This window comes from Camelus ferus, chromosome 13, assembly GCF_009834535.1.
Source record: "Camelus ferus isolate YT-003-E chromosome 13, BCGSAC_Cfer_1.0, whole genome shotgun sequence".
NCBI classification, from domain to species: Eukaryota; Metazoa; Chordata; class Mammalia; order Artiodactyla; family Camelidae; genus Camelus; species Camelus ferus.
In genome coordinates, this window is record NC_045708.1 from 12,825,053 (window position 1) to 12,836,793 (window position 11,741).

Sequence of the window (11,741 nt, forward strand, 5' to 3'; positions counted from 1 at the left end):
AAGGGGTCTGGGGTGACAGAGGTAGGGTCCTGACCCGCGGGAGCTCCAAGTCTACAGGGCTAGACAGAGGCTCCCAGACAAATGCTCACACACGGGCCCACAAAGCCCGAGCGGCAAAGAATCCCCTACTGAAGCCTGGCACTGGGCAGAGGGATGGGAGACAGCACCCTTTCACCACCGTCCCCTGCTTCTGATGGGGGACAGGGCAGGGGTGAGAGAGCCAGCCACAGGGAACAGAGACCAAAACAAGAAAGAAGGGAAAAAGTGAGGAGATAGGATAAGAGGCAGCAAATCAGAACAGAGAGCCAAGAAGGCCCCGAGGAGGGAGGGAGGGAGGGGAAAGGGAAGGGCCGAGAGGGAGAAGAAAGAGCAGGTGAGTCAGGCACTGGCTGTGTCCAGACTCCAGCCTGGGCCTGGGAGCAGGCTGTGCACCAGCACGGCAGTCTCACCTCCAGGCCTTTGCACAAGCTATTCTCTCTACCTGGAGCACCCCTTCCTCTTCTCTTCCACTCTTACTGGACCTTCAAAATACAACTCAAGTGATGCCTCCTCCAGGAAGCCTTCCTTGACTGGCCCTAAGCTGGCTCAGGTACCTTCCAGAATCCCTGGATTCAGAGCACTACAGGGTTCCCTCCAGGGTTGCACCCAGTGCTCCAAGGCGCTCTCTCTGGTCCTGTTTTCTGACTTCGCAACAAGCTTTCCCCAATTTATTACAGTCTCAGTCTCTACCTGCCCCCTCCCCTGCCCCTAGATGGCCTTCTGCCCATTACCAAGGCAGGCCAGGGTAAAAAGGGGGTGCCGATGGGCCCTGGGAAGATGTCCCAACCCTGCCCAAAGAGGAGCCTGTCCGCCAGGGAATTTCCCAAGGTCCACTTAGACCAGCAGCTCTTTCCCTCCCCCTAGACGGCAAACAGGGGGCAGCGAGCCAAGAACCTTCTTAAATAACCCAAGTAATAAAAATGGCCAATTAAGAGGGTGGGAGGCAGTGTCTCTACTGCGGGGGTGTCTCTCCATCGGGTGGCAGATGAGCGGGGTGGGGGGGGGGAGCTGGGTTCAACTGCACATCCCGAAGTCAGCGCACACAGGCCAGAGCGCGCTGAGCAAGCATCTCGGAGACAGCTCGGAGACAGGCCCCGCCCAGCTCTGCCGGGCCAGGGTCCAGGGCTACCCGTGTACTATGTCTACCCATCTCCATTTTGCAGATAAGGAAGAGAGGACTTTCTCAAGGTCACAGAGCTGATAGGTTGTAGGCACACTCTTGGATTCCTCTCTTCCCACTTTCCAAGTTCCACACAAACACTCTGCTCTGAGCTGACTAGCTAGTTTCACAGGTTTCTGTCCAGCAACCCCATCCCCGCTTGTCCTGGGATCCCGGGGAGACGTGACTATAAAGGCAAGGGGAGGACAAGACATCTCATGGAACTTTGAGTAGCCCCAGGTCGCATGGGCAGAAGTAACAGCAGTGTGAGTGGGGCCTAGAGCTTCCGATCACTTAGTCACTCCGGGCACTGCACTCAACAGTTTATAAAACACTTCCGTGCACTTCATTTAATCTTCCAAATGGCTCCATGGGAGTCAGATTTATTACCCCCATTTCACAAAAGGGAAAACTGAGGCTCAGAGCAGGAAAGCTGCTTGCAACGGACATGCCCCTTCCTGGGGACCAACCACATAGAATGCAAGGTTGGATCTGGAGCCTGACTTCCTGGGTTTGAATCCTGGCTTGCTGCTTCCTGTCTTGACCAGGCTTCCTTCAATGTCTCAAAGGCTCAGTTTCAGCATCCCTAAAATGGGCTAATGATAGTACCCAACTCATAAGGTTATTACGAGATGGCATGAATTAAATGTTGGTAAACTGCTTTGAATGGAGCCTGGCAAACAGTAAATGGTATATAAAGATTTTTTAATTAACTAATTAATACTTATTGTGCCCGTAGTCTGCACAGGCATTACTTGGGCAGGTACTTGTCACATGGCATTGTCACATTTGCCTCCGTCCCCAGACTCTGGGCTCCTGAGGGCAGGGGCTGTGTCTGCTTCACCCCAGTGTCCAGCGTGGGGCCTGGCACAAGGTGGTGTCCAGCCACTGTCCAGAGAAGGGCACCTTGGCTTCTCAGACACCCACACCCAGGAGTCTCCTCTTCCCCAATGAGAGGCACGGCGTGACTGTAATAAGTTCCCTGTACTGTTGGCAAAGTTCACGCCACCAACTGAAAGCAAAAGTTAGGAAGGCATGGGCCCAGGGTGGAGGCCAGCTTCCCTCCAGCCATCAGAATGCCCTCTGCTCTCTCCAGCTTGTCATCAGGTGGTGAGAACCCCTGACACTGCCCTGGGAGCATGTAGGTGCTGGGTGGGACAGAAGAAGCATTAAAACTTCGAGTCTGAGACCCACATCCAGCCCTAGCTTTTGCTGTGTGACTCAGAGCGTTAATTTTCCTCTCTGAGCCTCAGTAATAATTCGTGTTCCCTGCTTGCCATCCCTTCCCCTGCCAGGCCCACCAGCTAGGTAGGGGTGCCAACCTAGCAACTCCCCTCACCCAGAGTCCAGTCTTCAAAGAGCAGGGGGGCTGGACCACCCTCTATGGTGGCTCAGGAGGCTCATTTGCCTCCCGCTGCCAGTGATTCACTGGCTTCCCAAGAAACAATCACCGTAAAGTCACAGCAGGAAGTCTTCCCTGCACAGCAGCCACCTCCTGTTCTGCCACCACCGCAGCAATATTGTGACAGGCACCGGGGGAGACCCACACCTCAGCCTTCCTCCCGCCCGCCTCCTCCACCCTGTGCCAGCCTTCACCAGCCCTCAGGCGGCATGAGGCAAGGCCAGCCTGCACCTCCCCTGGGAAGAGCACTGGACTCGGAGTCTGGAGACCCAGGAGACCATTTTTCTAGCTCAGTATTTCTCTCCAGCTATGTGTAGTGTGTTGTGTAACATATCTATTGAGTTGGTCATTTCAAAAGCTATATATTTTTTATTTCTGAAACTTTCATTTCACTGGTTTTCAAGTCTTTCTGTTTGTTTTGTTGATAACAGTATTTCCCTCCATGATTTTTAATTTCTTATTTTATTTCTTTAGCCAATTTGATGGACTCATTGCAAGATCTGGGGCAGATTTCTTCACCTTTCTGAACCTCTCATCTGTAAAATGAGCAGAATCGATTTCCCACCTCTCAGGATTGCTCTAATAATTAAATCTCATTTATTTAAAGAAGTCATCACAGAGCTTAGTACATAGTAGGTACTCAATTAACAGTGGCTATTAAGTCACTATGACTATTTTTAAACCTTTTTTCAAATGTTTTCACTCTCCACTATCTCAAACGATTTTTACATCAACCCTGTGAAGCAGAACTCATGAGAAATCTTACCCCCATTTTACAGGGCAACACATTAAGGTGCAAGAGATTAAGCAGCATACACAGAATCCAAATCACACATAAAGTTACAGGGACAAGCAACTTCCTAGGGCACTGAGTAAGTCTGTCTTCCCACCTTCCCCATTCCCAGGTGGGCAGCAGGAAGCTCAGATCACACCACAGGCAAGCCAGGACCACAACCCAGACTCCACAGGGCTCTAGCTGCCCCCCTGCCACACCCCAGGGGGCTCGGCCAGGCCACAGGCCCTCAAGGGAACCAGAAGCATGTGCCAGCTTAAACTGGGTGACAACTACTCCTGTACCACGAACTAGATAAGGAAACCACATCCTGCCCAGGAAGCCAAGCACAGGTGCCCACGGAGGGGCTGAGAGTGGGAGGGCACTGCCCTGTTTGGCAGGCAGGCAGTAGCACCAGAAATCTTCACCAGCCTCCCACCTGGCCTGGGGTCTTCTAAGCACTTCACGGCCAGCCATGAACAGAGGCTGCACAACCCCCAGCTGCTGCCAGCCAGGTCATGGACCACCCTCCCTCCAGCTCCTAGACTGATTCTTGACTTCTGTCCACCTCACAAAGCCGGCCAGCATTGCTTACCTCTTAGAGCACTCACCCTTTTGCCCTGTGAAATCTGGCCGTGTAACTCTTGTAACTTCACCATCTACAAAATGCTGTAGCTCTGTGAGCCCATTAACTGCTCCCACAATGTCGGGACACAGATCTCAGCATCCCCCTTTTCCAGATGAGGAAACTGAGACCCAGAGAGGCAAAGCGACTAGCCTAAGCTTGCTCAGCTTTTAACTTCTGAGCTAGGGATCCAGCATCTGGCACCAGGAGACCTGTGTTCATTCAGACTTGTTGAACTGATGTGTCGGGATGGGAGCATGTATCTCCTGACTCCAAGTCCAGACTGCTCCCTCCACCAGCTGCAAGTCTCCAGGTGTAGAGCCCATGTGTGGGGGTCATCAGTGTCAACCCTGCCCCACTGGGGCCTACCAGCACGCAGCAGCCAGCCACAGAGCCCTCCTCACTGCACAAGTACTGGCTCAGCATGGACTCTGGCCAGGCCCTGGCTGGCCTCTGCGAGTACATGACAAAGAAGACAGACCGGAGGCGGCCCCCCGCAGGGCTTACGGTCAGTGGAGGGAGCAGACACATACTAGTCAATTATGATTCAGGGTGTAGGGGGCTGTGATGGGCGAGGTAGTGGATGCTCAGGAATGCCCAACGGAAGACCGTCAGGGAAGAGCAACACATCCTGCTCCTGAGCACAGGGGACAACAGGGCTGCCTTCTTCCCTGTCCCAGGCCTCCAGCCTCTAATGACATGGGAACTAAATAGAGGGCCAGCCCGGCTGCATCTCATCAACGGGATCAAAAGCCAGGACTCCCCATGCAAAGTCCACAGGCGCCGGTATCACTGATACATGGCACAGTTTAAATCAATTCCCTGGAAGGCCCCACACCTCCTAGCAGCAAAGGATGTGTTCATGTTCTGGGTCTACCCTTCTATGTCCTTCAAACAGTGACACGTGTGGGGATGTGGGCATGGGCTTGGCGAGAGAGCCTGAGTGCGCATGTGCATGCGATTGTGTGTGTGTGTGTGTGTGTGTGTGTGTGTGTGCTCGCGCGTGCGCGTGCGCGCGCGCGCACATGCTAGTGGGGGCCCAGGGGCCTCGCATCCGGTGGCCAAGGCAAAAGCCCCGCCTCACATTCCTGGGAGAAGGAATCTTCAGCGTCAGCTGTCTCCCTGTTTCCTGCTTCCTTTTCTTTTCTGGGACCTCATTCCCCTCCCTCTAGCTTGAGGCTCGGAAAATCCCTCCCCAATGCGTCCCCAAAGAGCCTGCCAGTCTAGCCAAGAGACTTTGGAATACTGAGGAGCTAGATGGAGGGGGGCGGTTGTGTGTTTCTTTTAAAGGAGGTTAGGGGAAAGGGCAGGGGGTGGCCAGAGATTTCCGGAGGCACAAATCAACCACTAAGACTAGGAAGAACAGCCTCCTTAGATGCTGGACAAAGAAGCAGCCCTTTCTCCCTCCGCCCCCAGCACCATCTCTGGCGCCATCCACGGGACAGAAAGCGGCAACGTGTCCTGAAATGGATGTGTTGGGCAGTCCAGCGCTGTGCTGAGAAATCCTTGTAAATGAAAGGAGCAGACATCGTGGGTGGGGGGGGCATTGTGCTGGGGTGGGGGTTCTTCGGGGAGCCTACAAGCCCTAGGTGCCTTAACACATGAGCTCATTTACTTCTTCCCCATCCCTAGAAGAGCAATGTTATTCTCCCTCTTTTACAGAAAGCAGTGGCTCAGGCAGCTCAGAGAGGCCAAGCAATTGCCCAGAGTCACACAGAGAGCGGCAGAGCTGGGATTCAAACCCTTTTTCCACCAACCCAGGCAGCCTCCCAGGAAAATCAGAAATAAAGAATCCATATCAACACTAGCTTCAGAAAGAATGGAAGTGGCAGGGAACAAAGCAGCTTTCCGGAGCAGTCTTGTGGCTTTGGGGCACTCAGGGGCCAGCACCCACCTGCTTAAGGGCCTCCCAGGGCGTGATGGGAAAAGGCAGGGGACACTCCAGCTGGCTCCCCCACCAACCCTTTTTGGAGTCCTCCATTCGGGCCAACGGCTCAGCCCCTTCCGGCTCATGATCAGAAATAGCTGTGACAAAAGTCCCTCCCATCCCTGAAAGTAGCTTTTTAAAAAATGCTTAAAGGCAGACACACACAAAGGTGGAAAGAATTCTGCCGAGTCCCCAAAGGAAGGCAGATGATGCAGGCAACACCTTGGAGCAGTGAGAAAAGCTCTCAATGGCAGGCAGAAGTCCTACCCAGCTCAGCTTTGTAGATCAGCTCCCTCTGGGCCTCGGTTTCCCCATCTCTAAAGTGAAAGTATTCAGCTGAATCAGCAATTTCTTTCTTTCTTTTCTTCTAAACTGTAGAACCCTGTTTTCTAATTGAATCTCCCTCAGAATATCAATCTGAGAGTCATGAAAATGGAGCTGCTGTTTGGTGTGGGCCAAATCCGTCATGCTCCGCCCTCCCCCGTCCCCAGAATTGCCCCAAAGCACACTGCTCTGGGCCTCAAAGAGCCTACTTGAAAACCGCCAAGCTAAACGATCACTGTGGGCCCTCCTGGCTCTTAAACGAAGTTCCAGGGAAAACAAACCAAGACTTTCAGGTTGACTTGAGTCAGGGGCACAGACACCCAGCAACTTGCAAGGGGTGGGGACAAAACCAGCTGATTCCAAACCACACTCGGCCTGAGGCAGGAGAAGGGGAGGCCCAGAACAGAGAAAGGCCACACTGTCATCCCAGGAGGCAGAAAGCACAGCCCTGACCAGGGCCTCTCCAAGTCACAGACCGATTCGTAGTGAGCTGAGAGGGATCATCTAAAGGAAGCCCGCTGTGTATAGGTGGAGGACCTAAGGCTCAGAGAGGGCAGCAGTTAGCCCGAGGTCACACAGTGCCTAATGGCAGAGCCAGACCTGAGTCTGGGTCTCTAGGATGCAAATTCAAAAAACTCGCTGTTTATCTAAAGTTCAGATAGATTCAGCAGGAATCTCCCAGGGAAAGGCCCCCAAACTTGCAAACTCAGAACAGGATATTTCAGTGACACTGGGTGGTGACAGGGTAGAGATGTTTGTTTTGGTTTCCAAATCAACGCTTGACAACCTCATCGGCTACAGTTTCAGTGACCACATTTCCCTCATGGGAAAGAGCTCAGAGCTGATTGGACCAAGGGGAAATCAAAGCTGGAGTGTGCAGGGCCAGGGGCTTTGGCTTGGGCTGGTGTTTCCAAATCGGGGCTCCTGTACCACTGACAGCACATGAGATGATGTGAGGTGGTACGTGGGTGACTTTTTAAATTGATGTTTTATTGACTGCGTATGTAAACAGAAAAACAAAATGTGGTCTATTCATATAGTGGAATATTACTCAGCATTATAAAGGAACATACTGCTGATACAAGCGTGGACAAACCTTACCAACATTATCTAAGTGAAAAAAGCCAGACACAAAAGACAACATATTGTCTGATTCCATCTATATGAAATGTCCAGAAAAGGCAAATTTATAGAAAGAGAAAGCAGATCAGTGTTTGCCTGGTCTGGGGTGGGAATGGGGATTAACTGCAAATGGGCATGAAGGATGTTTTCGAGATGATGCAAGCGTTCTAAAACTGGATTGTGGTGATAGTTGCACAACACTGTGGATTGACTAAAATTTATTGAATTGGACACGTAGAATGGGAGAATTTTATGATATGCAAATTATACCTCAATAAAGCTGTTTAATATATTCTATGTAAGTAATAATGTAGATGGTGGTACATGAATATAGCCACAGTTCAGGGAGATGAAAACCAAAAAGTCCCCAGTTGGAGACCACTGAGCTACACATCCCGGGTTGCCCTTTGGGGAAGCAAAGTGAGGATCTCCAAGGCTGCAAGTTCCTCCAGGTAGACCAGAGGAAACCCTGGAAGTTTCCTTTGCTAGCACATGCTCCTTCTGTTGGTTGCTGCTTAGGGCTCCATGCTAGACATCCTGGAAGGGTCTGAAGCCTTCAGGGGCCAAGAGCCCAGGCAACCACCTTGGTCTCACTCTCCTATGAACAGATCAGGAGCCGTCTGGGAGCTCAGATTTATATATTGTCAAGGCTGATAGAGCCTTTGAGGTTATCTAGCCCAGTGGCTTTTAAACTTTTCAAAAAGTTGACCATATGCCTTCCCTCCTCCCAGAAGAAAATTCTTATGAGAAGCCCAAATAGAGAAACAAGTAAAAACAGAACGTTACTTGTATACATTTAGATTATAGGCTCAAATATAGAACAGTTACCTATTCTAAATCCAATCAATGTGGCTGATGGGGCTATTCTGATCCACTGACACTTAGAACTGGGATTACAGATGACAGTTCCACATTTGGTTCTGCCTTCAGGGCGTTCTAGTCCACCCTCCTCTCACTTGACAGATAGGGAAACTGAGGCTTAAAAAGGGTAGTATATTTGCTTTGGAAAACTCTAACTTGAGTCCTGAATCAACTGCAGAAAAGATGCGTCTCCCCAGTTCACACAAAAAGTGGGAGAAGACAAGGGGCACAGACACCTCAGAAGGGCGGGAAGAGAGACACCCACACTCCACCTGTCTCAGCAGCACCCATCTCATTCCAGGCCAGCGCCAGAGCTGACATCACACCCCACACCCTGGGTGCAACTGGAACCGGGCATTGCTCAATGCCAACCCATCTCCCTCTAAAGACTGGGCACGGTTTTTCCATCTCCTTAGCAGCCAGGTCCAAAAAGCACACACACAATAAAACAAACACAGCGCGAGCTTGGGGCATGACGACACAGTCAACAGTGGCAGACAGGAGGGCCCATCCCTCCGAGTTTCACCATCGAGAGCAAGTGCCTCTTTCTCTGCCCCACCTCAAGGAAGCTGCCCACGAGGGGCAGAGAGGTGGCCTCCCCATGACCAGGCATCAGGCCATTCTCAAGTCCTCAAGAGAGAATCAACAGAGAAGAGTAGTCTCCCAGCGGGGTCTAAGACCTACCCCTAGGAAGCCAGGCCCTGCATGAAAGGCCTAAGACTCCAGGCATCTGCTCCCTGACAGCCTGACAAAGAGCCTATCATCTTTAATAACATCACTTTTGATTACTTTACACCCTCCAAAAAGTATCACGGGTCTACTCTCCCCTTATCCAACTGTGGGTGGCCTTTATTATTCCCATTTCTCTGATAAGCAAACAGGCTTCCAAGTGGTTCAGCCGGTGGTTCTCACTGGCAGGTGCCAGAGCTGGCACTTGAGTCCTGCCCAGTGGCCAGCCTGCCCAGGAGCAGAAAAGGAAGGAGATGCATGCCCAGCTCTCTGTGCTTATGTGAGCACCAGGACTCAAGGAGTAGAAGGAAAGAGCCTTCTCAGGGCATCCTCTAAGCCCAGGAGTTCAGAGCCACAGCATCCAGTGCAGAGTTGCTTATGCTTGGTCACAGCAGAGGGCCCTGCCCCCATCCAAGCTTGAGATACTAGAAACAGACCCCTCTCCTCTTTATCGGAAAGTCGAGCAGACAATACCGTCAGCCAGACTGCAGGCAGGAAGCAATGTCAGTTTCCCAGCTGGGGAATCTGGGCTAGGCAGGAATGTGCTAGCCAGTTTAGCAGGGAGTCCACGCCACACTCCAGCCAGAGATGGTGGTCCTGGTCCATTCAGTGCCCAGCTACCAGCCCAAGGTTATCTCCTCCTGTCGGCCTTTAGGGCTCAGATTGTTGGGACCCAAAAAACCATGAGAATTGGAGAGTGGGAAGAAGAGGGGTGACGGAGGGTGTTTTTAAAAGCTTGTGGCCAGTCTGTTGTAGGGCTGGTTATCCATCCCAGCCAACTGGACCTTAGAGAGCTGGAGCAACACAGCAGACTTTGTTCCCGGCGGACATACCCATTCATTTTCAAACATACCGTCTCATTTAACTCAAAGAACAAAGAGCCAGTGGGTTAGTTAAGAGTTATTTCTTTTTACGCACTGAGGGAGGGGAGCCCACCTACTACATCCTTAGGAAAATACCGAAGCTGGAAGACAGACTGGCCAGGAGTAGTTAAAGTCACCAGTTCAGATCCTGACTTCACCACCTATTAGCCAAGCGGCCTCAGGCAAGTCACTTGCATCTCTGTGCCTAGGTTTTCTTATACACAAAAGAGGTTAAGAATGCTGCACGCTCTGTGTTGCCCTGAGGATGGATGAGATCACATAAAAGACTTACACCGATGGTCATTATGTCACCTAGAAAACAATGTGCCTGGTCCAATGACGGATGGAGGTGTCCCCCACCGTAGTCATCGCCCGCCCCCATTCTTGGAACTGGATAACTGAGTTCTCCAAGCGTGTGTAGGGCGCTCTGCACACACAGCTTCTAGCCCACCTGCTAGGATCAGCTGGCCTCCCCCGGCCTCTCCCGAACGCATACATTCCACGGTCGCCAGGACCTGGACGCCCTCTCCCCAGGAGTGCGGGGGGGAGGGGCGGCCCCCCACTCACCTTCGCTTGTACTCGTCGCGCTCGCGTTTCACCTTGGCCAGCACGTTGTAGAGCGCGCGGATCTCGGGCGTGATGGTGTCGATCTGCACGCCCACGCCGTCGGGGTGCACCCAAGACACGCCGGGGCCCTGCACGGTCTCCACGCCGCCACCACCCGTGCGCCGCACCTGCGTGTAGCTCCAGATGGTCCCGGGCAGGCGGCCGTAGTGCTGCGGGTGCGAGCCGCCGCCGGGAGGCAGGCCGCCCAGGGCCACGGCGTTGGCGTTGGCGCCGGCCGCCGCGCCGATGCCGTGCCCGCCGCCGGGCGCGGGTGGCCGCAGCAGATCCGGCCCGGTCTGCACGGCCTGCTCGCGGGAGAAGGTCTTGTAGCGCAGTCGCCGATCGCGCTCACTCTGCTGCTGCTCCAGCTGCTTCTCCAGCAGCCGGTTGCGCCGCTCCAGCTCGTGCACCTTGGCCAGGAAGCAGCGGAAACGCACGTTGAGCCCCTTCAGGAGGTGGATGTTGGAGCCCAGGTCATCCCGCAGCGCCGCCGTCACCGGAGATGGCCCTGGCCCGGCCCCGCCGCCGCCGCCCCCGCCGGGGCAGCTCCCGCCGCCGCCGCCACTCGGCGGGCAGCCGAAGGCCAAGGCCATCTCCCCGAATAGCAGCGAATTCACCATGCGCCGGCTGCGCGGCTCAGGGCCCCGGGCCCGCGGCTCCAGGTGCGGCTCCAGCTCCGGGCAGGGCTCCCGGCGCGGCCGGGCCAGGGCGGGCGCGGGCTCCAGCGCGGCCGGCCGGGTGGTTCCAGATGCGCGCCAGATGCAGCCTCCGCGGCGACGGCGAGTCGGACCGCCCCCGGATGTGGTCGCCGAGGCGAGGGATGGACTCGGGCCGCGGTGGAGGCCGCGGAGGCTGGCGCGAGGTAGCGAGGGTCGCGGGTCCCGGCGCCGGGGCTGTCAGAGACGCTGTGGAAGCGCCGCGGCAGCCGCGCGTAGAGGACTCTCCGCCGGCACTGCCCCTCTGCGGCGGGCCCCGCCCACTGCAGACACAGGCCCCGCCCCCATCCTCGCCCCGCCCACCGCGCCTTCCTCTGCGGCGCTCCAGCAGCTCTAGGCCCCGCCCTCGAGGCCCGCAGCGCCCGGCCCAGCCCACGGCCCCTTGGCTCCTCCCACACCCTGGCTCCCCGCTTTCTCTGCTCGGTGGACCTGCTGTCTGCAGCTCTGGCTCCTCCCAGCTCCCGCTTGAGCCACTCCCTCTCCTGCGCCAGGTCCTGCCGCCCAGTCCGGCTCCGATTCTTTGCCCCGGGATGAGGACTGCAGAGCTGCACCAGACACGCGGTTAGGTGGAACCGCCGCAGAGCCAGCCCGGCCTC

At 54.6% G+C, this 11,741-nt stretch overlaps 1 protein-coding gene across 2 annotated transcripts in view; it reads right to left on the bottom strand.

The window, feature by feature from the left end:
- Positions 1-11,389, bottom strand: part of IFFO2 (intermediate filament family orphan 2) — a 46,599-nt gene extending 35,210 nt beyond the window's left edge. Inside the window, exon 1 of one of the 2 annotated variants that reach the window (XM_032495308.1) lies at positions 10,391-11,389. In XM_032495308.1, the coding sequence (XP_032351199.1) occupies positions 10,391-11,049 (659 nt within the window). In that variant the 5' untranslated portion in view covers positions 11,050-11,389. The remainder of the gene's footprint in view (positions 1-10,390) is intronic. The other variant, XM_006188325.3, reaches the window with a different exon arrangement.
- Between the last annotated feature and the right edge of the window lie 352 nt (positions 11,390-11,741).